Genomic DNA, 26,766 nt, shown 5'->3' on the forward strand with positions numbered 1-26,766 from the left:
GGGTGCATTCACACTTCGGATACACTCATCTCATTCTGAACGTAAAACACGTATAAACACGTGATAAGCGCGAATCACATTGAAACCAATAGGGAAAAAAGCAGCCCATTCATTTCTATGGGGAGCGCATGTATGCCGGCTCCCATTGAAATGAATGGGATCTGCTTTGTACGCGCTCATTCTGCACGAGTTTTACGCTCAGAATGAGCTGAGCGTATCCGAAGTGTGAATGCACCCTAAGACTAGAAATAAAGTCCGCAGACAATCCAATCTAAAGGAAAATAATAGAAGGCCTATCATGTGTTGCATGTTTGACATTTGAAAATGGAATAAAGAATATGTAAGCAGTAGTCCAGCTCAAAAACAACAGTTAACTAGCTATAAATCTAACTGAAAGTGAGACATATTATTATGACTAGACAAAAAACAAAGGTAGAATAGAAAATGGGAGAAGGAGCATGGCACAAAGAACCATTGAGCCGTTTAGCACTGGGGAGTTAGAACCCATGAAGAATATAGCTGAGCAGCCAAAAAAGGAATATACCAAAGGTGTGTCACTCAACCACAGTGGACAACACGAATAACTGAGAGACCTTCCCAGTCCCTCCATGATTAAATCATTGACCTGGGTATTCTGTGCTGTTTAACGTCCAAGATAAAAATGAAAATAACTATTTTCAAGGAATGCAGTGAAGACACAGGGATCCATTCTGCGAGTGTCTCGATCGCTACACATCGCTATCACTGTAGAAGTTCGCTACACATTTATACCAAGAGGTCAGCATTGTTCAAAGCTGTGTGTCCTGGTGGTTCGAAGCATGAGGTGAACCCATGTCCACACAGATCATCTGATTGGAAAAATGGCGAATAGGGATCCATTCTATACTTGAAATAAGATAGGATGCCCTGTTGTATCTATTTCTTGCATGGAAAATTGTACTTGTTATTCATACAAGTTTTTGGAATGTGTGACATTTTGATCACTTTGAGGTTAAAATTTTTTGGAATGCAAACCAGCAAAAAAAAAAAAAAAAAGTGATTCAGCCATTTATATTTTTTTCCCACTACAACATTTACCATATTGGTTAAATATTTTTATATTTTAATAGTGCGCGCACTATTAATGTTTATTTTTATGTGTAATGAAGGGAAAGGGAGAGGGATGAAGTAGAAACTCTATATTAGTATCTAGCATGTATCTTTGGGGTAAAATACCTGCGATCTATGGTTACATTTGATCATGCCATCTGAGGGGTAATTCTATTCATGGTATTTTTAACTGTTAAAGGGTGCATTCACATGGAGTAACGCGGCGCTGATTCTGGTACAATAACTCGCGTAAAAATCAGCGCTGAAAAAAAGACTCCCATTGACTTTAATGGGTTCCATTTTCCGTGCGTAGAATGGAACCCATTGAAGTCAATGGGAATCTCTTTTTCAGTGCTGATTTTTGTGATTTTGAAGTTATTGTACCAGAATCAGCGCCGCGTTACTCCGTTTGAATGCCCCCAAAATAGTTTTTTTCTCATATTTTAGCAAATACATTATATTAAAGGTTTAGGCTTTATCAAATGACAAAATAATCACTGAAATGTTTACCTGACTGCCTCTGTTGTCCCCACATTTGGCAGAGTTATTGTTATGCGACCATCAGAATCTGTCTTCCAGTTTATCAAAGGTTTCATGCCCAGCATGTTGGGTGCAGTGCGAACCGCAACAATTTGCTGAAGACCACTCATAGTATTCCCACGACTAGTAAGAGTAAAACTGTAATAGGTCTTCGGTTTGAGATTGGTGATTAATTTCTTTGTTGTTCGTCCATCAATATCCACTATCTGAGTATTATATTGAATCTTAAGGCAAAAGGCATATAACAGTAATTAAGACGAGTAAGAAAAACAATGCAGTGTTTTTCATGTTCAGAATACGAGTTTAATTTGAATAAAATTTGGTTAAAACTGCATTTATTTTATCAGCTGTATATGAAAGTTCAGAAAATGAGCTTGAATGGGTTGTCTATTTTCAGACATATATTGAGATACAAATATTGTTTGTATACTGAAAAAGTCAAGACAATTTTCTGATATACTTTCTGCAAGAATTCTGCATGGTTTTCTAGACCTCTGCTTGCTGTTTTCCATTTTGCTTATTTCCAGTGGATGCTTCCATGCTTACTGAGCAGATTTATAGTTTTGTGAGAAAAGGTTTGGTAACTGGTCATTGACTCTAAGAAATCTCTGTTCTTTCTTTGCTATGAAGTCATGGAGGTGGTCAGTTGCCAGTCCCCCTCAAGGACAGTGTATACAGAGAAAGCTTATAAAACATAAATTATACTGAATCTTTCTCTATAAACCTATACATAAATCTGCACAGTTCTGCCCACTCTACCCTACAATGCCTGCTGTATGCACTGTATTTGTATGGCCACAACTTGCGTTTAAAGGGGTTGACTGGGATTATGTTAGTGATTGCTGTGTCCTCTTCATTTCTCATTAATCACAGTGGTGCACATTGTACAATGGTCGTGCTTGGAATTCATTTAAGGGGCCGTTCACATCACGTTTTTCGAATCAGTTTTAAGAATGCAAAAAAACGATGTCCATCCATCTCTGTCAGGTTTTTTTTTTTGGGGAGGGGGGCACAAAGTGTGGTATACCCTACTTTTCTGCCCTACAGAAATCAACCCATCTTTATTTAACATTAACACTATGTAAATTGATGGTCATCAGTTTTCATCCATTTTTAGTATCAGGATCTTTCACTGGATTATGTGTATCTGTTAAACTGATCAGTTACACTGATGATCTAAATGTGATGACAACAGCCTAAATGGATCTGATTTGCAGTATGTTCATGTAACTAGTGGCCGGAGAAAAGGACGTGAAATCACAGTCCCCGCCAATCCCTTTAAGAACCTTTCTTGCCAGAAAACTGAAAACTTGAGTGAAAAAGCAAAAATTACAAAAGGACTTGAAACACAGTAAAACAATATTAACTAGCAATGATATTTTAAGAAAAATAAGTACTTTTGCTCTTACCTTGTAAGGCATTACTGAGTTGTAATTTTCAGGAAATTCCCAGCTCAAGAGAACGGACGTTTTTGTTACCATCTTGACCTTAAAATTTTTGGGTAATACTGAAAAATAGTAAAAAGAAAAAAGGAGAGCGCCGGGACTCTAAGTTACTCGAGTTGAACATGCCTATTAGGAACCACTTTCAAGAGGATAGAGGACACTACAAAGGAAATAAACAGTGTGTTTTTAAACACCTTAATTATTAAATATTAAAATTTTAAAAGAGCCCACACTTTGCTTCATGACTCCAAAACCAGAAATGGCAGTAAAAGCATTACACCACAAAAGGGGTAAGACTGAATTTTCAAGCATGAGAGATGGCAACAAGTATATTACAAAGCACACACTGAAAGGAAGAGGATGCAGAGGAGTTTCCCACCTGTGATGTCTGGTGAACCCAGAAACTCATGAGAAGTGTCTTAACTAAACTTGAATAAGGGGAAACACTTACCTTCAGAATCACTCATATATAGAAAAAAAATAAGGCAGAAAGAGAGCACCATCCCATTTATCATGACTGCACTTGCTCTGAAGGCTGCTGTAGTTTACCTGCTGCTTTCAAGAACCAAAATTAAAGCCAAGGAATTAAGACTGATAAGGCCTACCTTGATTTAGAAGAAAAGTGCGGTACTGGACACTTGGACTGTAAGGCCCAGGACCTTTACTGGTGTGTGCACGTATTTTGACTTCATAAACAGTGTTAGGCTTCAGGTTGCTCAGCAAGCAAGAAGTTTCTGAAGATGGTAGGTCCATTTCCAGCATTTTGTCTGGAGAGTCGGCTACCCAATAGGACAATGTATACTTGGTGATAAAACCATTCTGTTCAGCAAGAACAGGAGGCAGCCAGTTTAGCTGGACAGACACAGAGGTGATATTGCTAGGATCAGTTAATCGAGGGTAACCTTTAGGCGCTTCCTCCGGTATCATGAACTCTTGTACTGCTTCCTCACTAAAGCCCGCCCGGCTTTTGACCGCCAATCTAAAGATGTATTTTGCACCCTTATGGATATTGTTGGCTGTATACTTCTTTTCTTGTGCTTCAAACTCTAGCACTGCAAGAACTTTAGCATCAATACGCCCAAACTGAAGGCGGTAACCTAGAACTTGTCCAACTGACTCACTTGGTGGTTCCCATTGTATTAGCAGGCTGCTCTCCGATATTTGATTGACAGAAAGTTCAGGTTTTCCTGAAACTATAAGAGGAAGAAAATTTATGATAGGATAAACAACACATTTCTTAAACAAATGTTATAATTACTAAGGTGAGTGAATGCTCCTAAGAAAAAAATCTACTGGTTGTTAGACTGCATGAACAATTGGTAGATCAAATAAAAATAAATGGGTGCGTTGTGAGCCTGTAACCACAGGAACTGTTAAAAAGATGACACTGTAAAAGGCACACTGTGGTGTCATGAGTGGGAGCATTGTATTAGGCACACCAGCATTACCTATTATAAATAGCAAATAACTAACAAATATAATGTTATAATTGTATAACTCATTGCATGTTAACCCGCACCAAGGCTGGGCCCAACATGACGTAAACACTGTGTTTTGCAGTCACAAGAAAGGGAATGGAATTCTAGCAAACCCCATCCCCACTTTGCAGAAAAATACATGCGGTGGACATGCTGCGATTTCCAAAACCATTGCAGTTTTGGAAAGCGCAGTATGCCAATTATACCTACGGAAACGCTGGAAGTTTCCCTATGAGTATAAATGAAGCAGAAAGTCTAAAGAGGAAACCTGTGAGGAATACCATGATGCGTTGCTGCCACGGTTTTTCCCACAGCACTTTCTTTCTGCGTAATGCTATGTGGGGTCTTAGCCTAAAGTGGCTTTGATATTTCCATTATGTAAAATATTTGGTTCTGAAAGCATGGACTCAGCATTATAAACCTGGATACTCATAGTGCCAATCCCCGCATATAAAAAGTACATTATAAAGTATTTATTTCAATAAAAACAAACACAGACCATGACAAATACATATATGTATGTATTCTTAACTGATTGCTTATTAGATAATGCTGACAGGAGGGATCTTTACTCCCTAAATGCATTTTACTGATCACAGATTCCAAGTAAATTCTGAATCTCCACTGAAGTCTACCACCTTTTCTACGAAAACATTTAAGTGAACATAATTCTGTTGTTAAAAAGAACTTAAAGGGGTTTTCCCATATCACTGTTTCAGAAGCTTGCCTGCTGTCTCTTCTTCTCGCTTCCTGTATCCCCCCCCAGCTTGCTGAATGACACTATGAGGTATCACAATACTTATGCAGATCAGATAATATACACATGCTTGTAGAGAACAGACGCAGTGTTATGTGTGTGTTACATAGAGAGATAACAGACTCCGCTTTATCAGCACACTGCAATTATCTGAACTGACTGTCCTGCCGGCAGAGCAGTGAGTGATGTCACTTGTCCTATCACAGAGGTCAGGTGTTATGGATACGCTGTGTAAACAATGGGATGAATAAGTTCACATAGCAGAAAAAAAAGCAGCATTTCTAAAGCAATATATTTAGGAAAAGTCTTCAACTTACATAAGCTATCATTATAGATAGGTTACTTGAGATGGGACAACCCCTTTAAGAGTTTTATGTAAATAAGACTGTTGGTGCTGGTCTTGTCACTCATATCCCTATCACCTCCTGCCCATGTAGTGTAAGTTGATCCTTCCACTGCTATGATATCACTCATCTTACTTGAACAATGCATCCGGAGCAGAAGACCTGCCCAAGTGCACCAACTGCCTAATTTACATAAGACTTCTAAGCTGCTCTTCTCCAAACCAAGTGACATACATAGAAGAGATATGATGTTTAGCACTGTTATGTGCTCTGTAATGCAGTGGCAGCAGTTTAATATGCTTGGGGCAGGTGATAGACTTCCTTTAAAGTACAATTTCTTCATATATAAATCTTCCTTGCAATTAAGTGATCACATTAATCCACTTTTTTTTTAACACATTACCACTTACAGAAGCCAAACATTGTCTAACATGCCTGCATTACATTATCAAGTATTTTAGACATTTTTAGAGATTATTATGACTTGTACATAAAGGGAGACATGGATTTATGGAAAAGGGGAGTGACAACAGAAATTGGTCATTGTCTAAGTTGTGACACTGTGTGCCAAACATGCACCAATTTTTTATATTGTCTTGTCTAACTTTGCATTGTCTAAGTTTTAGACAATATTAGTACTGTATATCTGCCCCAGCACGTGTAAATCTTAAATTGCTTAGCTTGTGAATGCTACATTACCACAGGTGACTTTGCGACAGCATGGTATACATAGAAAACACTTGTTGATTTGCTGAAAATTAGTTGAATTACTGTTGGAGTTGTAAAAATATAGAAAAAGAAAAAATATAGAAAAACAAAACAAAAAACACAGGCATTGTAGTAACAACACTGTATCACACTGTGGCCTGTTGTGATTAAAATGTATAGAAGCACAGTCTACGGTGAATCCCAATATGATGATGAAAAGAATGGACTGGATATACCCTATTGCACTGAACACTTCACAACCACAACATTCCTAAACACATAGGAGAGAATTGGCATCCTGTTCCAGAATTAATAAGAGGCTTCTAGGAAGGTCCTGTGCACCAGTTTTCTAATGAGAATTATAGTAACTCTGTCAGGTTGATGCATTCCAGGCGTTGGTTGGTTGATCCCCATCGTGCTCACTTTTTGGTAAAGTGGCAAGCGAGTAAGAAGCTTAATAGTGTTTTTTATACCGAACAGCCATGTGTCAAAAATGTGCCACGCTTGTGCTAGAAACCTGACGTAAAATTCCACCCCCCATAAACGTTAACACAACCTGCTACTTTTGTGTACCAGTAACAATATATTTTAATACATTGTGCATACAAGTAATATCTGCACTTTTCTGCAATACATTGAGTTGTACATTTCCATAGTGCTTAGTAAAGTGTTGGCCTAAAGAAGTTGTTTCAGAAGATTGATCTTGGAATAGTCTTTGTCCACCATTCAATCACCAAAGAGTTGAAAAGAAATAAACAGCAAAGGCTAAGTTCACACTGTCTTCTTTATCTTTATTAGCAAGCACTGATATGGCCAGAGAGTTCATGTGCTCCAACACATATATGGGGAATGCCCACTGAGGCCAGTGATTGGCTGAGTTTACATTGTTAACTCAGTTCCAGACCCACAACTTAGAGGAAACAATGGCTGTATCTCATTTATTTGTTTGCAGATCTGGTTTGATACGATAAAAACTGTTTACAGACTTCACAAGAATAAATAAATAAATTTTCACAGTGAATTTAATTCACTTTCTATCAATAGTTATATAAAATATGCATTATATTTGCTATTTTAGTCAGTATTTAAGTAGGTAATGTTAAATACAATGAAAGCTTCAAGATACAGTATTAGATTCCATTCTGATCACGTTTTTTTACATCCATTTTGCACATCTGTTTAACAGATGCAAAAAATGGATGCAAACAGATGGCCATCTGTTTACATAGATATCAATGTTGAAAAAAAAACAAAACATCTGTTTGTGTCCATTTTATTTTAAGGAAACAAATCATAGTATACCATACTTTTTTGTACGTTCCTAAAAAAATGGGCAGAAACGGATCTGGTTGTTTTTTTAACACTTTTTTTGATTTTTTTTTTAAATGGATGTAAAAGTGTGATCTGAAAAGAGCATGTCCATGACTTCAAAACATTTACTGCATTTATGGCAATAAGAAACCTATGTAATAATATCTGACAAGAGTACTCTAGATCAAAGAATCAGTTAGGAAAGGAAAGAACAGTGGAACATATACATTGTAGTACTATTCTACTGTGGTAACTCTTTATTTTCCAGATTGCTGAGTTTAGAGGGAACTTTGGCTATGACATAAATAGAAAATACTTAGGCCGGGACCTGATGGGAACGTAAACTCCGCGATTTGCCCGCATCAGAGACGCTGCGGGAAAAATCGTGGCATTGTACAGTGCAGGCAAAGTGGATGGGATATCTGTTACTTTACTCATTAAGAACCAGTGAGATTGTGATTAAAGTTAACAGTCACATGGTTACTCACTAAGTTACAGTACAATCCTTAGAAAAAAGCTACCGTATTTGTTTATGCTACCATATAAATTATTTAATGGGCACAGCACTCTTCATGAAGGTTAGGGCCACAGGGCGACTTTGGCAGCTGCCCCCTTGAAGGAAACAAAGATCGCTGAGTTACCCTCTGAGTCCTTCACTCCTTTATTATAGGAGCAGTAGTCATGTCCAGACCACTATAACTTGGATGTCCAGTATAAAACAATACATGAGCCATAAACCAAACGCGATTATTAATAGTTACACATTCTAGTGTATATAGTGACATGGTATATATAGTAAAATATATCAATGTGCATAATAAGATAAGGGCTGTCCAGCATACTTGCTGTGATATAAGATGCTATTTCACCACCTTCATGTGCATGTTTTGTTTGGTTTGTTTTAAATGTAGATTGTGAGCCCCATATAGGGATTACAATGTACATTTTTTTTCCTATCAGTATGTCTTTGGAGTATGGGAGAAAATCCACGCAAACACGGGGAGAACATACTAACTCCTTGCAGATGTTGTTCCTGGCGGGATCCGAACCCAGGACTCCAGCGCTGTAAGACTGCAGTGCTAACCACTGAGCCACCGTGTTGCCCCCCATGTGCACATGTTTTGTTATATGGTTGGGAGATTATGGACCACTACGTCTGGTTGCCAGAGATACAATTGCAGACCTATGTAAGGCTAAAGCTCCATGTGGTGAAACGCAGCAAAACATCTGCAGTGGAAATGCATTGTGTTTTTCCCACAGCGTTTTTCATAGCATTTTTGCTGAGTTGTTCTCAAAGGAGCATTTTTTTTCTTGGTAATATGTGGATGGGATTAGCCAGAATTCACTTTAATGTAAAATACAACATTTTTGGCACTGCAGAAACACCACAATGTGGGAATTTAGCCTAACTACACCAAAAGAGTTTACAGATGAACCTTATTCTTGAGAGCAATACAAAATTAGAAAGGGAGCCTGTCACTAGACTTAGGACCACAAAAAGTAACAACATGTCATTATGTGGATTCTAGTGTCCTAAACCTGCCCATATCTAAACCAGATGGTGGAGTATGAGGGTATGTTCACATGAAGGAATTCGCAGCAGATTCTTCCCTGAATTTGCCTCTCATTGTTTTTTATTGACGCAGAGATCGCAGCAGGACAAGGAGGAAAAAAGCAGCGCTCTGCTCGATCTTGCTAAAGATTACATGGCTTGTGAGTCCCTGCCGATTAGGCCCATTCATCCGGGTGTAATCAGCGGAAGAAATTCATGACAGAATGCCGATGACCTGCAATCCCGAATACCTGCAGCTGAATACAACAGCGGAAAATGAAGAGGAATTTCTTTTCATTTTCTGCCGTGTGAATTTGGCGCAACAATAACCAGAGATGAACCTGCAACTAATCTTCACTGTACATCTGATGCTCCTGGAGATCTAGAGATTAGTCTACAGCTAAATAACGGCATGCTGGTGGTTTTATGGACCCAAACTTATTAACAGCTTTAAGCTAAGGCCCCACGAAGCGAGCCATTACCAAAAATGATGTGGAAAAGACTGCATTGGAAATACATTGCATCATTTTTTTTTCCCACAAAATTTTTCACAGAAAGTCTGCAAGGAACAACTCTCAGTTTTACTGCGAAAAACTCTACGGAAAAAAACAATGCATTTTCTGCCGCTATTATACCTATACAGAAAACGCTGGCATTTCCACAGGTACAGTTGAGTAGCTGTGATGTACAAAAATGTGACCATTTTTTAAATCACCAAATTTCCGCTGCAGATTTTTTTTACTACAAGGTATCGATGGGATTAACCAGAATCCTATACAACATTTTAAAAAGTCACATTTAATAAATGAGTCAAAACCCTGACCAGCCTGCTAGCCACACCCACTTTCCATGTAGCAAACCGCAACGAAAAAGCGATTTGGGAAAAACCCGTGATGGAAACAGATTTTCCCGCAGCACTTTTCACAGAAAGTCCACCTAATAGGGAAAACGCTGGCATTTCTGTAGGTATAAGTGACATGCTGCAATTTTCAAAACTGCAACGGTTTTGGAAATCACGTTTCCACTGTGCGTATTTTTCTGCAATGTGTGGATGGGATTCACAAGAATCTTATTCACTTGTAAGGGACTTTTGACCGCAGCGCTTCCGCCACATGGGGGAAAAGTCTCCATGTTGCAGAATGCAATTAAAAAAAATGCTGCAGCAAAAAAAATTGTGGTTTTTTCCCACAGTGTTTTACATTGTGTTTTTTTTTGGAGATTTTTTTTCCTTATTAAATCTGTAGGAAAAACATAAACATTTCTGCAGGTAAAATTGAATTGCTGCGTTTTCAAAAATGCAGCTTTCCTCAGTGTTTTTTTCCCCTGCAATATGTGGATAGGATTAACCAGAATCTCATTCACTTTGCTGGTACTGTAAAACGCAGCATTTTTTTCTGCTGCTTTTCCGCAACAGAAAAATGCTGTTGTTCTGTCATGTGAGACCTTAGCCTTTGGGGGCGTTCACACTACCGTTGGTGTCCAACAGCAGTGTCTGTAGTTACTGTCCGTTCTAGATTTTAGCAATGGACACTAGCTGTGTCCGTTACCATTTCTATTAATTTCAATGGGATTTTATCTGTTATCCTTTAGTGTCCATTTGTGTCCTTTAGTATCTGTTTACAACCATGTCCATTTTTTAAGCGGACAAAAAAATCCAACATGTAGGGCTTTTCAGTCTGTTTGAAAAAACGGACAGCAGGTGTCCGTTTTTTTTTTGTTTTTTTTTAACAGTGAGGGCTATGGGCAACGGACAGTAACTGATAGCCATCAGTTAGGGCTCGTTCTGCAGGTTTCCATTTCCCTACACAAAACAGGACAGGAGACGGAAACCTGCCAGCATGTTTCAAGCCCATTCATTTGAATGGGCTTGAAAAGTGTCCGGCCATGCGCGCCGCTGAGCATTTTATGCTCTCAGCGGCGAAACGATTTTTTTTTTAAACCAGACACAGAGTCAGACATGCAGTACTCTGTGTCCGGTTTAAAAAAAAAAAAACTTTCGCCACGGAGAGCATAAAACGCTCACCGGCGCTCATGGCCGGACTCGGCATGACAGGTTTCCGTCTTCTGCATGCAGAAGACAGAAACCTGAAAACAGAGTTCAGGCTCTGGTGTGAACCCAGCGTAACTGTCTGTTTGTGTCCGTTATGATAGGTGTCCATTTTTTTTTTTAAACGGACACCTTCTGTGCGGACACCAACGGTAGTGTGAACCCTGCCTTACAGACTGATGTGCAGAGCACAAACAGTTGATAAATGTGTCCCACAGAAAATAATACACTAGTTTGTACTACTATACATTCTAAAAAAAAATATGCAAATACATTGATAAAGATGGGCCGAAATGTTTTGAAATGTACCTAAACACTGGCTCAGTTAATTTTCACACACAAATCTCACATTTCCAGCTGGTTATAATAAAAAAGATAAACCTGATTTGTGTAAATTCTAGCAAACCTTACCTCAACTGACTAATACTCATTTGTTTGCAGATCATCCAGCTTCGGTAGTATGATGGAGTGTGCAAGTGTTGTTTGGGGAGGCAAAGAACTTTGCTGGGTAAAGCACTTTAGAAAGGAGATTTTGGTTGCCAGTATTAAAGAAGAAATCTTACATCATAGAACCTAGGGAGAAGAAGCATTCATCACAAGAGGTAAATGACTAAATGGCCTTTGACACGCTAACATGAAAGCTGGAAGAAAAACAGACTTCCAGTTATGCCGTTTCAAAATGGCATAATGCATAAAACATGCTGTGAATTTTTCTTTCATAAATGTAAAGCCCATCTTCACTCACAAACTCAAACTTAACATTTGATCTGCCACTAGCACCTGAATTATGGAGTGCTGCTCGGCAAGTTCTTCATGTTAGGAGATGCTTTAGTTATTCACGTATGTGCAACGAGCATGGAAGGAAAGGGAGTCTACCACCATGAAAATCACTTACTACATATATGCTGTTGTAGGGGCTACTGCATAATGAACATAACCGCAATCTTGCTGCTGAGAAAATCAACAGTTTTTTGTGCATCCGTGAGATGGCCATGGTTGTCAGTGCTTTCATTTTCACCTGTGGTTGCTACTTAGTTGCGTAACGGTGGCAGTGGGTGGTGACCACCAATAAAAAAAGAGTCATCTGGCATTGGGCACCATTTCCAGACTGCACCAAACTTTTGATTTTGTTGGCAGAAAGATTGCCCTTTGACACTAAAATGCTCGCTATATCATTAATGTCTTCGACTTCAGCAAATACAGTTCTGAGAAAAATGGTCTCTTCGAATACTATGGTTTAACATATCAAGACATAATAAAAAAAAAAACATCTTTTTCCTAAAATTAGGTAAATACCACAACACAAGACAAATTATACCATGTTATTATTTACTTAACAAAAGCTAGACCAAAATGCAGAGCCAGTGTATGAAAAATTAAGTACACCCATACTACTTCCACAGAATGTAAGAGGTTAAGTGCCAGGTGTTGCTACTCAAAGAGCCCTGATTAACTGATCATCATCAAAAGTGACCCCTTCTATAAAAGCAGAAGGTTTGGCTGTTTGCTGGTCTGGTGCATGAAGGCCTATGTTAACACAAAGTCAAGAAGGAAAGACATCAACACTTATCTTAGTGTTCAATCTTATAGAAGTAATTTTTGCAGCTCATCAATCTCATAACTTTTATAAAGCCATTTATAAACAGTTTCAGTTACATTATTCTACAGTGAGAAAGATTCATCGTCCCCCAGCAAAATCATCCTAAGGTTAGATTGTACAATGCTCATAGAAATTGCAAAAAAACCAGGAGTTACATCTAAGATTCTACTGGCCTCAGTTAGAATGTCAGGTTAAACACAGAACAACTAGAAAAAGACTGAACAAGTATTGTTTGTTTGGTGCCAGGAAAAAGCCTCTTAAAAAAATAAATAAAAAAAAAATATATATATATATATATATATATATATATATATATATATATAAATATATAATTTTATATAAATATATATAAAACTATATATATAATATATATATAGTTATTTAACTATATATATATATATATATATATATATATATATATATATATATATAAATGACAGCATGTTTTAATTATGCAAAGTTGCTCCGGGAAAAACCACAACACCTCTGGAACAATGTCCTTCGGATAGACGAGACTGTCTAACTATAACGAACTATACCGCGTTTGCCAAAAAGCAAAATAAACTTTATCCACACTTCATAGTAACTGTCAAGCATGGTGGAGGGCTGATGATTTGGGCATGTTTTGCAAGATCTGGGCACCTGATCACTGAGTGGATCTTGAGCCCCTCTTTATACCAAAGTATTCCAGAGTCACATGTGAGGCCATCTATCCAACAGTTAGGCTCCGTTCTCTCGCAGTAACACACTGCTCATTTAGACACGTGTACAGGTGTCAGAGCGAGGCGCTTCAAAATAGATCTCATAGACTTCAATGTGTGCTGGCTTATTCTGTGTTCACACATCAGTTTGCCATCCGTCCGTTTGAATTCAGTTTGACACTTCAAAACGGACTGATACACATACTGATTGCACACTGACACCTTTTTATGCTGATAGCAAACGCTGTGCATCCCCTAGAGGACAGATAAGGGGATTAAAAGTAGCAATTGTAAACAAAGTAAAGATAAGGACATATAATAAATGTCCTCATCTCATATAATAAATGTCCTTCTCTCATATAATGTCCTCATCTCATATAATAAATGTCCTCATCTCATATAATAAATGTCCTCATCTCATATAATGAAGTGTCCTTCTCTCATATAATAAATGTCCTCATCTCATATAATAAATGTCCTTCTCTCATATAATAAATGTCCTCATCTCATATAATAAATGTCCTTCTCTCATATAATAAATGTCCTTCTCTCATATAAGTGTCCTCATCTCATATAATAAATGTCCTTCTCTCATATAATAAGTGTCCTCATCTCATATAATAAATGTCCTCATCTCATATAATAAATGTCCTTCTCTCATATAATAAATGTCCTCATCTCATATAATAAATGTCCTTCTCTCATATAATAAGTGTCCTCATCTCATATAATAAATGTCCTTCTCTCATATAATAAGTGTCCTCATCTCATATAATAAATGTCCTCATCTCATATAATAAATGTCCTTATCTCATATAATAAATGTCCTCATCTCATATAATAAATGTCCTTCTCTCATATAATGTCCTCATCTCATATAATAAATGTCCTCATCTCATATAATGAAGTGTCCTTCTCTCATATAATAAATGTCCTCATCTCATATAATAAATGTCCTTCTCTCATATAATAAATGTCCTCATCTCATATAATAAATGTCCTTCTCTCATATAATAAATGTCCTTCTCTCATATAAGTGTCCTCATCTCATATAATAAATGTCCTTCTCTCATATAATAAGTGTCCTCATCTCATATAATAAATGTCCTCATCTCATATAATAAATGTCCTTCTCTCATATAATAAATGTCCTCATCTCATATAATAAATGTCCTTCTCTCATATAAGTGTCCTCATCTCATATAATAAATGTCCTTCTCTCATATAATAAATGTCCTTCTCTCATATAATAAGTGTCCTCATCTCATATAATAAATGTCCTCATCTCATATAATAAATGTCCTTATCTCATATAATAAATGTCCTCATCTCATATAATAAATGTCCTCATCTCATATAATAAATGTCCTTCTCTCATATAATAAATTTCCTTATCTCTACTCTGTTTAAAATTGCTACTTTTAATCCCCTTATCTGTCCTCTAGGGGATGCGTTTGCTATCAGCATAAATAGGCGGTGTCAGTATACAATCAGTATGTGCATCAGTCCGTTTTGAAGTGTCAAACTGAATTCAAACGGACGGATGGCATACTGATGTCTGAACATACCCTAACGTGCGATACACATTGAAATCAATGGGTTACAAAGCCTCCCATTGATTTCAATGTGTTACACGCATAAGCCGGCACCCATTGAAGTCTATGGGATCTGTTTTGAAGCACCTCGCTCTGACACCGGTATACATGTCTAAATGAGCGGTGTGTTACTCCGTGAGAACGGAGCCTTAAACTTTGACCGAAACTGGACCGTGAAATGGAAAATGATTCCAAGCACATCATAAAACGATAACAGAATGGCTGATAAAGAAAATCATCATGGTGCCGTATTAAATAAATAATGAACAGTGCAAACTGGTGAGTGATGCATTACATCTGAAGTTGAATTTAACTATTTTTAAGACCTAAGAATGAATGAATGAATGAATGCATCTTTTTCCTTACGATCACTGTGCTGTGTATTGCAGAATATTCTTACTAATAGCAATACAATTTTTGTATGGTGGATTCCAACAAAAATAAAACAATATATATGCCTCAATATGAGACCCACATATGGATAGTAAAGGACTTGGGAACCTCTATGGCATCCATATTACAGATCCATACAAAATGTCATTGCAATACAATCTATGACCTATTAGGATGTGTCCACACAGTGCAGTACTTGCAGACTTATTTTTAAACTATCACTGATACCGTATAAACAAAATGAAGAAGCAAAAAGCATTCTTTTAACTTGTATAAGTTTCTGATTGAAAAAAATAAAATTATTAATATAATGAAAATATTTCCACAGTGTCATAATCTTTATGATTTGGGTTCTTCATGCCAACACGCTTGTTATGAAATGAAACAACTGAGATACAATTCACATGTATACTTTCAGATTCAATGCAAGGGGTTGAAACATTTAGGAATTACAACCATATTTTTTTTACCCAAGCCTCCTTATTTCAGAGGCTCAAAAGTGATTGAACATATTAACATTACAATAAATAAGTGTTAATTTTTAATAGTTTTGTAGAGAATCCGTTGCAGGAAATGACTGCCTGAAGTCTGCAAACCATGGACATCACCAAATAATGACTTTCCTCCTTAGTGATCTTTTGCCAGGCCCATACTGCATCTGTCTTCAGTTGTCATGGGTTTGTGGGTCTTTGTGCATTAAGGTCTGATTTTCTATATTTGAGGCTAATAAATGGTTTGCACATTGTAGTGATTCCTCCATTTGCTCTCACAGAGTCTTTGCTTTATGGTAGACTTAGATACTGATACAGACACCTACTTCCTGGAGAATGTTCTTCACTGGGGTGGATGTTGTGAAGGGGTTTTACGTCACCATGGAAAAAATTCTGCAATCATCAACCTCTAATGAATTCTGTGGACATCCACCTTTTTGAGTTTTTAAGCTCACAAGTGCGTTTTTTTTTTTTTGTTTGTTTTTTCAACAAAATGACCAAACTGTTAATATGGCCACTCCTAACCTTTCCGCTATCTCTCTGATGGATGTCTTCTTTTTTTCAGCCCAATGATGGTCTGTTTCACTTCTATTGAGAGCACCTTTGACCGCATGTTGTGTGTTCACAACAACAGCTTTCAAATGCAAAGGCAATAACTGGAAACAACTCCAGACCTTTTACCTTCCTAATTGATGATGGATCAAAAAGGTAATTGCCCAAGCAGGCCATTAAATAGATTTAGCGATAATTGTCCAATTAGTTTTGGTCCCTTGAAAAAGAGTCAGCTACTTATTACAGAGTTGAAATTTCTAAACCCTTCTTCAAATTAGGATGTGAATACCCTCATATTAAAACTGAGAGCTTGCACTTTAAGCCCTTATTGATTATACAGCTTGAACAAATCTTATGAATTAAATCTTATGTTTTGATAAGCAGCCATAACGCCAAAACTCATGTTACTGTCCAAATACTTCTGGACCTAACTGTACATTACTTATGCAAATAAGTTTAAAGGGAGTCTGTCAGCACTAAATTGAAATATATACTAATTACAGTAGCTTTTAGGGCTAATCCCATCCACACAATGCAGAAAATAATCTGCAGCGGAAATGCTGAGATTTAAAAAAATGTTTTGTTTTTAAAAAATTGCAGCATGTCAATTTTACCCACGGAAACACTGGGTTTTACATATAGGTATAAAAGAAGCAGAAATTCTGCAGAGGAAAACTCTATGGACATTCACATATCTGTGAAAAAAGCTGTGTAAGACCGGGGCCCCAGACACAGCGTGGGAAGTGGAAGGGATTCCATGCCAATCCCATGCCCACTTTGCGGTAAAAACCACAGCGCGGACACGCTGCAATTTCTAAAACCGGCACGGTTTTGGAAATCACAGCATGTCAATTATATCTACGGGAATGCTGGCAGCTTTCCTGTCTATATAATTGTAACAGAAAGTCCGCGGAGGAAAACTCCGCAAATTTCTGTTCAAAGCGCTGTGGAAAGAACCGTGATGCGTTCCCGCAGTCTTTCCCGCAGTGATTTAGCGCTGTGGATCGTCTCATGGGGCCTTAGCCTAAAAGAATGCAATGCGTTTCTGCCGCTTGTTTCTACATTGTTTTTCAGCTCACTATATGGCCTTAGCCTAAAGAAGCACTCTGGAATTTATATTTTATTCTTTGACTATGTACCTATTCCCCCAATATATATATATATATATATATATATATATATATATATATATATCAAAGAAAAATAGTTGCAGCAGCACCAGCAAATCTGGGGATTATCCCACAAATTGCATGGCAGAAACCCCTCTCCAGGCAAAAGGGTTTGTAATAGAAAAAAACAATCCGGTCTGCCAGCAACTTGTATGGATGGAAAATGTCCTTTTATTGGAAAAAGCAGTATACCACGTATCGGTCCACACTGGGACCTTTCTCTGGATATATATATCAGCTAGTATTACATTAGTTATTTCTATTTATCTCAAATCTCAGACCCCTGATAGGTTGTGACCAAAGACAACAGACCTTTCTGTGTGATTCAAGCCTCAAGCATGAATTGTATCCCACAGGCTGTCCTAGAGGGGACAAGATCTTCAACCACTAGCTACTGCTGATATAAGACAGCTTGTGACACACACTTATAATGGAGGAGATCACAGTGCAGTCTCCCTGACTGTATATTTTTGGTCTCTTTAACTATTTGGAAGAATATGTAAAGCAAAAAAGAATAACTCTTCTGCCCCCCAGCAGTAGTGATAGCACAATATTCTGACTACCCATGCGATGCTAAGCTAAGATATCATGGCATCTGATTCATCAGAACAAAGAGAAATTTAAAAGTCAAAATAGAGTCAGATCAGGAGTGAGAAGAGGCTGGATGGTAGGGATATGAGGGCAGAATACATGAAAGAACACACACAGAAATAAATGAAAAATCACTGATGCTGTTACCAGTTTTATTTCTATATACAACACCAACATTAGTTATTGTATTCATCCACAAGATGCATGGTAGCACTTAATATCTTGATTCTCCATAAACAAAACCAAAGGATGAAATTTATTAAATGGAGGAAAACACTACGTCCCCCAACAGAGCCAAACAATGGAGATCAAACAATAGTTTGTACCTAGCTTCAGTCAGTTAACTCCCGCACATTTCAGCTGCCATAAAGGACTGGCAGGATTATAACTGCAACATCCAAGAAGGTGTTGTTTTTTTTTTCCATTGTGAGGCAAATTTGAATACAATTTTGTTGAGAATTTTATTTGGTTTTTCCCTGGTGTAAACATCCAGGCCTTAGAAGAGAATGAATATGATAGATATCTGTCATCTTCCAACCTATGTAAATATTTTATTTCTTTTGGAAAGGTAATGAGGTATCTCATCTTGATGAAACCTTTTATTGTATGAAAAAGTGGTACTTCCACACGGGTAAAGATATGCTCACAATAAAATCTTGTATAGTGTTCATATACTCTGAGGCTGCTTTCACACGGAGTTAATGCTCCGCTCATTCTGACACGTAATGAAGTCAATGGGATTCTGTTTTACTGCGCTCACTCTGACACGTGATTACGTTCAGAATGAGTGGAGCGTTAACTCCGTGTGAAAGCAGCCTGATGTTAATTCACTAGTCGCTCAAAATAAGGACAAAGGCAAGCACCTGACCAGAAACCCCACTTTACATTGTTTCTCTGACAAAGGCAGATGTGTACTGTGTGTTAGGGTAAGTTCACACAGAGATTTTTGGTCAGGATTTTGAGGCTCCCATTGAAATCAATTGAAATCAAAATCCCGGAAAAAAGAAGCAAGATGCTCATTCTTCAGGCCGTTTCGCCTCGTGATTCAGCCTGAAAACACACCCTCCTCTGGACTAGGCCTATTCATTGGGCTTAATCCAGAGCGGAGTGCGCATCTGGATGCCGCTGCAGTGCACTGGCTTTCAGTCGCAGCTACCCGGCTTTTGGACCGGAAGCTGAGGCAGCCTCTGCCTCAGTTTCTGGTCCAAAAAACCCCATCTGAACTTACCCTCAAGAGTACTGATCACACAGAGAACCCAAACAAGCCCCCTGCCCGATTACATAGAGCTGCACAGTGCTATCTTCCTCCTTGCGCCAGACAATACTGGAGAGGGAAGTAACCAATTGGTCACTTGGTGTTTATCACCTTCATTAATGTAGCCCACCAAAAGCTTGTTTAGTAAAGGAGTGTTCCAGTTCATTTTTAACCCCTAAGGAGATTAAATCTCTCTAGCAAAGGGTCTTTGTTTGGTCTTCCAGACCTTTCGCCCGCACAGCAGTGTGTCAACCAATCAGTGATTCTGTTGATAGGAGCGTCAACGCTCAGTCACCAATTGGCTGACAGTGGGCAGGTAAGAATATAGAGTCACTCTAGAGCAGGGGTAGGGAACCTTCGGCACTACAGCTGTTGCAAAACTACAACTACCAGCATGCATTCTTGTTCTGCTGTTTTTGGAACTCCTATGGAAGTGGAATGGAGCATGTTGGTAGTTGTAGTTTCACAGCAGCTGGAGAGCCAAAGGTTCCCTACCCTCTAGAGGTAAAAAAAAGAGCTGGTACACCTGTTTAACCTTTCCACCACCCTAGACCAGCCAGATGTAGCCACAATGTCAATTAAACTGCAGAAAATCAATACATGCATAGATGAATTTCTGATTTCATTTGGTTCCAGTGGTGGATTTTATGGTTGAAAAATAACACAACCATGTTAGTTACTGATTATTTGCTAAACATAAAGATATATTTCCTCAAAAGAATGCTATAATTATGATTGATGATAGGTAATGTACTCTGCATGACATTTTACTACATAAATGAATGCCATAGTTCACACTGATGTTATGGTTAAATTGAAGGATTCTCTAGTCTAAAGCAATTTTTGAATACAGATAAGTGGGGAAAAAAAGTACACCCATAGTTTTATGTAACAGGACATAAATAACCCCCCGCCCAAAAAAAAAACAACAAAAAAAAACATTTACCCCCAAAGGTCTTAAAACTAGATAAATGTAACCACAGATGAACAATACACAACAGATTTTAACGTGTCATTACTTATTCAACATCATGAATAAATACAATCACTCTCAGCAGGAATAACATGGAAGTTATTGTTTTTTAAAATACTTTAACATTTCTTCACACAGTTCTGGAGGAATTTTGGCCCACTCATCTTTACAAAGTTGTTTACATCCATTAAGGTTTGTGGTTATTCATTTATGCACAGCTCTCAAGAGTCCACCACCACATCTCAACCGAGCTGAGGTTTGGACTTTGACTGGGCCATTGCAAATATGGCGAAGCTTTAGCTGTTAGATAGATGACCTCACATTTGGCTCTAGAATATTTTGATAAATAGAGGTGTTCATGCTCGTCTCAATGACTGCAAGGTACCCAAATCCTGTCTATGCAAAAAACAAGCACAAATTATCAACTCTCCACCACCATGCTTCATGGTATGAGTTTGTACATATGTATCTTTGCAGACTTGAACAGAAGAGATTTTCTTCTGGAAAAGCTTTGAAACAAGCTTGTTCAGTCTTTTTCTAATTGTACTGTCATAAATCTGAACATTTAACATTCTAACTAAAGTCTTTAGAGTCTTAGATGTAGCTGTTTGTTTTTCTGCAATTTCTATAGAGCATTGTTTGGTCTGGCCTTGGGGGTGAATTTGCTATACATCCATTTCTGTAGAATGATGGATTTGAAATTGTTTGCAAATGGCTTTAGAACACTTCCTAGGCTGATGGGCAGCAACCATGGCTTCTCTAAAATCAATGTTAATGTCTTTCCTCCTTGACATGATGTTGATACAGGCCTGCATGCTTCAGACCAGCAAACTGCTGAAACTTCTGCTTTTATAGAAGTGGTCACACTGATGATTACTGAATCAAAAGCATATGACCAGCAGCATCTGGCAGCCACTTACCCTTTTAATTCCTATAAAATCAAGTGTACTTAATTTTTCACACAATGCTTCTGCATTTTGCCCTAGTTTTTGTTAAATAAATAATGACACGCGTATTCTGACAAGTCTTGTTGTTCACCTGAGATTGTATTTACCTAATTTTAAGATCTTCTATTGACCAGATGTTTTTAATTATGTCCTGCTATGTAAAAACACAATTCAATGAGTGTGTACTTTATAAATAAAAAGAACCTCCCTGTAGACTCCTTCTGCTCCACCAATGAACAGCATGAAACTGGAACCAGCACTCTTTGAATACATAGCTTTCTAAAGTATAGTGCTGTCAAAAGGGGTATAAAATGAAAGTTCACTGAACAGAGTAAAAGTCTGAAAAAAAGACATCTGAATATAAAACGGAATCCACAACATTGCACTGAATACAAAACATCAACTGAATATATAACTGAAGATATCTGGCCAATAGATTACTTGCTTCACTCTACCAATGAAAAAGAGCTTACATAGGGAACTTGTTCAAACACCTATTCTATTAATGGTGCACAAAACTGCCCATCCTTTGTTGCTGCAGGAGCCATAGCAGAGTTCCAAGCTGCCTCTAGCAATTATATCATCAACACTGCATCACCACATAAAGATCACCATGGTAATGTCAAAATCCACTTTGGAATGGTGGAAATGTTCTTTGTTAGTGATGAATTATGTTTTACTATCTAGAAGTCTGTCGAACAACACTGGGCTTGCAGGATACCTGAGGAACATTTGGAATGCATAGCACCAATGTAAAACTTACTGTAGGAAGAAGAATGTTATATATTGGTTTTGTAGGGTTTGGGCTAGACAATTATAACACAAATCAAAATCACAATTAATTGACCATTTTACCTTGATTACAATTAATGAAAAATTATGTTACAACACTCCCCCATTTATGTACTGTGGCACAGGATTCTCATTTTGGGTATTCACACATCAGCAATCCTGACTGGATTGTGCACAGTTACTGACTAATGGTAGTGAAAAACAGGATAGCACGGATGCAAAATAATTGATATACCGTATATACTCGAGTATAAGCTGACCCGAATGTAAGCCGAGGCCCCTAATTTTACCACAAAAAACTGGGAAAACTTATTGACTCGAGTATAAGCCTGGGGGGGGGGGGGGGGATGCAGCAGCTACTGGAAAATTTCAAAAATTAAAATGGTCGGAGTTTTTGGGTGCAGTAGTTGTTGGGTGCTGGGGAAGGGGAGGGGGTGTTTTGGTTGTCTGTCTGCCCCTTCCCTGAGCTTGATAACTGAGGTTTTTTTTCCCCACTTGGAATTCAGCCTGGCTGAATATAGGGTATCTGCAGTGCTCCTATTAACCCCTTCCCAACGGAACAGGAGCACTGCAGATCCCCTATATTCAGTAGACCAGGCACTGTCAGACACAGAGATACCTAATGTGTATGTGTTTTAAAGTCATTTTCTACTTTTATATGTATTCTAGGTAAAGGAGTGATTTAGAACTTTTATTTACTTTATTTTTTTATTATATTTTTTTTAAAGCTTCTTTTTTGTAGTATTTTATGGGAGATTCTATACATTACTATTGCAGCTTGTCATAGACCCCCCTCCCAAAAAAAAATAAAAAATTTTTTTTGCTCGACTCGGGAGGCTTTTTCAGCACAAAAACTGTGCTGAAAATTCGGCTTATACTCGAGTATATATGGTAATCGATGAGGACAAGTTCAGAACGATTCACTGAACTGATTTTTTATTTTGGTAACTTCTCTTAGTGAAGGGTAACAGCAATTAGGGTGTAGAATATACAGTCCTATGAAAAAGTTTGGGCACCCCTATTAATCTTAATCATTTTTAGTTCTAAATATTTTGGTGTTTGCAACAGCCATTTCAGTTTGATATATCTAATAACTGATGGACACAGTAATATTTCAGGATTGAAATGAGGTTTATTGTACTAACAGAAAATGTGCAATATGCATTAAACCAAAATTTGACCAGTGCAAAAATGTTGGTACCCTTATAATTTTATTGATTTGAATACTACTCCAAACTACTTTTTACTGACTCACTGAAGCACAAAATTGGTTTTGTAACCACAGTGAGCTTTGAACTTCATAGCCAGGTGTATCCAATCACGAGAAAAGGTATTTAAGGTGGCCAATTGCAAGTTGTTCTCCTATTTGAATCTCCTCTGGAGAGTGGCATCATGGGCTACTCAAAACAACTCTCAAATGATCTGAAAACAAAGATTGTTCAACATAGTTGTTCAGGGGAAGGATACAAAAAGTTGTCTCAGAGATTTAACCTGTCAGTTTCCATTGTGAGGAACATAGTAAGGAAATGGAAGACCACAGGGACAGTTCTTGTTAAGCCCAGAAGTGGCAGGCCAAGAAAAATATCAGAAAGGCAGAGAAGAAGAATGGTGGGAACAGTCAAGGACTATCCACAGACCACCTCCAAAGAGCTGCAGCATCATCTTGCTGTAGATGGTGTCACTGTGCATCGGTTAACAATGCAGCGCACTTTGCACAAGGAGAAGCTGTATGGGAAAGTGATGAGAAAGAAGCCGTGTCTGCAAGCACACCACAAACAGAGTCGCCTGAGGTATGCAAAAGCACATTTGGAAAAGCCAGCTTCATTTTGGAAGAAGGTCCTGTGGACTGATGAAACAAAGATTGAGTTGTTTGGTCATACAAAAAGGCGTTATGCATGGCGTCCAAAAAAACTGCATTCCAAGAAATACACATGCTACCCACTGTAAAATTTGGTGGAGGTTCCATCATGCTTTGGGGCTGTGTGGCCAATGCCGGCACCGGGAATCTTGTTAAAGTTGAGGGTCACATGGATTCCACTCAGTATCAGCAGATTCTTGAGAATAATGTTCAAGAATCAGTGACGAAGTTGAAGTTATGCCGGGGATGGATATTTCAGCAAGACAATGATCCAAAACACCGCTCCAAATCGACTCAGGCATTCATGCAGAGGAACAATTACAATGTTTTGGAATGGCCATCCCAGTTCCCAGACCTGAATATCATTGAACATCTGTGGGATGATTTGAAGTGGGCTGTCCATGCTCGGCGACCATTAAACTTAACTGTACTTGAATTGTTTTGTAAAGAGGAATGGTCCAAAATACCTTCATCCAGGATCCAGGAACTGACTAAAAGCTACAGGAAGTGACTAGAGGCTGTTATCTTTGCAAAAGGAGGATCTACTAAATATTAATGTCACCTTTCTGTTGAGGTGCCCATACTTTTGCACCGGTCAAATTTTGGTTTAATGCATATTGCACTTTTTCTGTTAGTACAATAAACCTCATTCCAATCCTGAAATATTACTGTGTCCATCAGTTATTAGATATATCAAACTGAAATGGCTGTTGCAAACCCCAAAATATTTAGAACTAAAAATGATTAAGATTAATAGGGATGCCCAAACTTTTTCATAGGACTGTATATATTACAGATGTCAGGTGTCTTGGCAGTAGGATAATTTACCAAGTGCCCTATTGTATGAAACTCTTTATAACTTTATATTAAACACTGACTCACCTGCATTCTGAGTTGTTACAACCTTTGGTTTACAACGCGCTCCATCTCCTTTCATAGTATACGCAGCAACCGTGACAGAATAAGTGGTTTCAGGTTGCAGTCCATCTATGATCATTTCCTGTGAATTCAAAGAGAAGAAGCAGCCTAAGACCAGTGCATTTATACTATACATTTCAGTAGATAACATGAATATGTTAAATATATGACGCACATTTTGTAATCCTGTAATTACAATGGTAGATGTAAAACATACTTTCCGTATGTTTAAACATATATAGAAATATATATGGTATGGTTTTTACAGAAAGAAAAGAACCAACTAATTACCTTTTAGGACTTACAATAATAACTAGCTGCTATTCACTATTTAACACATGCAACTATAAAAGTAAGCAAAATAAATAACTATGTATGTAGACAAAGGCTCTACCCTTATCAACAATAGGTTCCCATTTCATCAGTCTCTACATAATGCTGTCTTTTTCTGTTGTTCTATTACCCATGAGTTATTTCATACTTAAATGCACACAGCAAACAGCCTTTACAATATAGCCATGCTTATTTTCCAAGACAGTGGTGCCACATTGCAAACGTTTCAACATCTGTTGCCAAAAAGAAGTCCTGATAAAATGATAGTGCTGACACAGTACAAATGTATAGACAAAATTACCAAAATCCTAATGCAAATCACATAGAATCCAGATACTTTAGAACACAGAATTACCACAAAATTAAAATATAGTGGCATTTATTAACTGTAGTCAGAGTGCTGGGACCCCAAGCGATCTGAAATTTCCTAGCCTCTAACCTATAGATGGATGTGGATAAAACCCTTTAATAATGTGATAGTTCTCTAACAGTAAAGTTCTCTTCTCTATAAAATGAAGTACTTTGAAATATAATAGGGCTAAAATAAAAGCCTTAAATGATTCTGTTCCTGGTTCACGAAGTGAAAAATACATGCATTTTTTTTTTACTGTACAGACACTCCAAACCAAGTCTAATGTGATTAGTACCAGCAAGTACACAAGAACAGTGCCATAGCTATTAATAAAAAAATCCTCCACAGCACAAAGGAAAACTTGACTTTTTCTCTATGGTTATCTGGGTTAAAACTGGGTTTTACAGCTGTAAAGCAAACATGTTGGATGAGCTATACTGATTCTGCAAACACAGGATATTTGGTAGCCACACACACTCATACTCAAGCTATATTAGTACCAGTCAGTATATGGGCAGGGTTTTTTGGACCCATGGATAAATAATGTGTATGTGCTTTACCCCTTAGGTCAGTAATATAATGCACTGTAATGTTAAAGCATTGCAATGAACTGTACTTTGATTACATGTACCTTATACTTCAATTATAGGCTGCCAAAGCAGCCTGTAAAAGAGTCACTGTAATGACAAGCCTGGGACCCTTCAAAAGACTCCTGGCTGTCATGGTAATGGATCACTTCCCATGGATCTCGTTCCCGGGGATGATGATCTTTCCCAAAATAGTAATGTCTATGCGTTTGCAGGAAAATGAAAATGGTGTCTTTGACAGGTTTGACGAGGCATCAGAAGCGTTAATGCCCATTATCAGCTCCTGCCATATTGAAAGACCTGACATCTGTCATAACAGTACAGAGGATGTTGCCAAAGGCTTAAACCCCAGCTAGCAGCTGGAGAGCTTCTCGCTGCTATTTCAAAA

General features: G+C 37.8%; 1 protein-coding gene across 9 annotated transcripts in view; it reads right to left on the reverse strand.

Moving 5' to 3' along the window:
- PTPRS (protein tyrosine phosphatase receptor type S) overlaps positions 1 to 26,766 on the reverse strand; it is a 240,959-nt gene that overhangs the window by 75,861 nt on the left and 138,332 nt on the right. For 5 of the 9 annotated variants that reach the window (XM_075281034.1, XM_075281026.1, XM_075281006.1 and 2 more), the window contains 2 exons: positions 3,039 to 3,136; positions 1,600 to 1,853 (listed from right to left, as the gene is read on the reverse strand). In XM_075281034.1, the coding sequence (XP_075137135.1) occupies positions 1,600 to 1,853; positions 3,039 to 3,136 (352 nt within the window). Of the gene's footprint in view, positions 1 to 1,599; positions 1,854 to 3,038; positions 3,137 to 3,679; positions 4,268 to 25,070; positions 25,189 to 26,766 lie in introns of all 9 variants that reach the window. The other 4 variants (XM_075280981.1, XM_075280970.1, XM_075280962.1 and 1 more) reach the window with 2 other exon arrangements.

Source organism: Leptodactylus fuscus, chromosome 1, assembly GCF_031893055.1.
Source record: "Leptodactylus fuscus isolate aLepFus1 chromosome 1, aLepFus1.hap2, whole genome shotgun sequence".
Taxonomy (NCBI): domain Eukaryota; kingdom Metazoa; phylum Chordata; class Amphibia; order Anura; family Leptodactylidae; genus Leptodactylus; species Leptodactylus fuscus.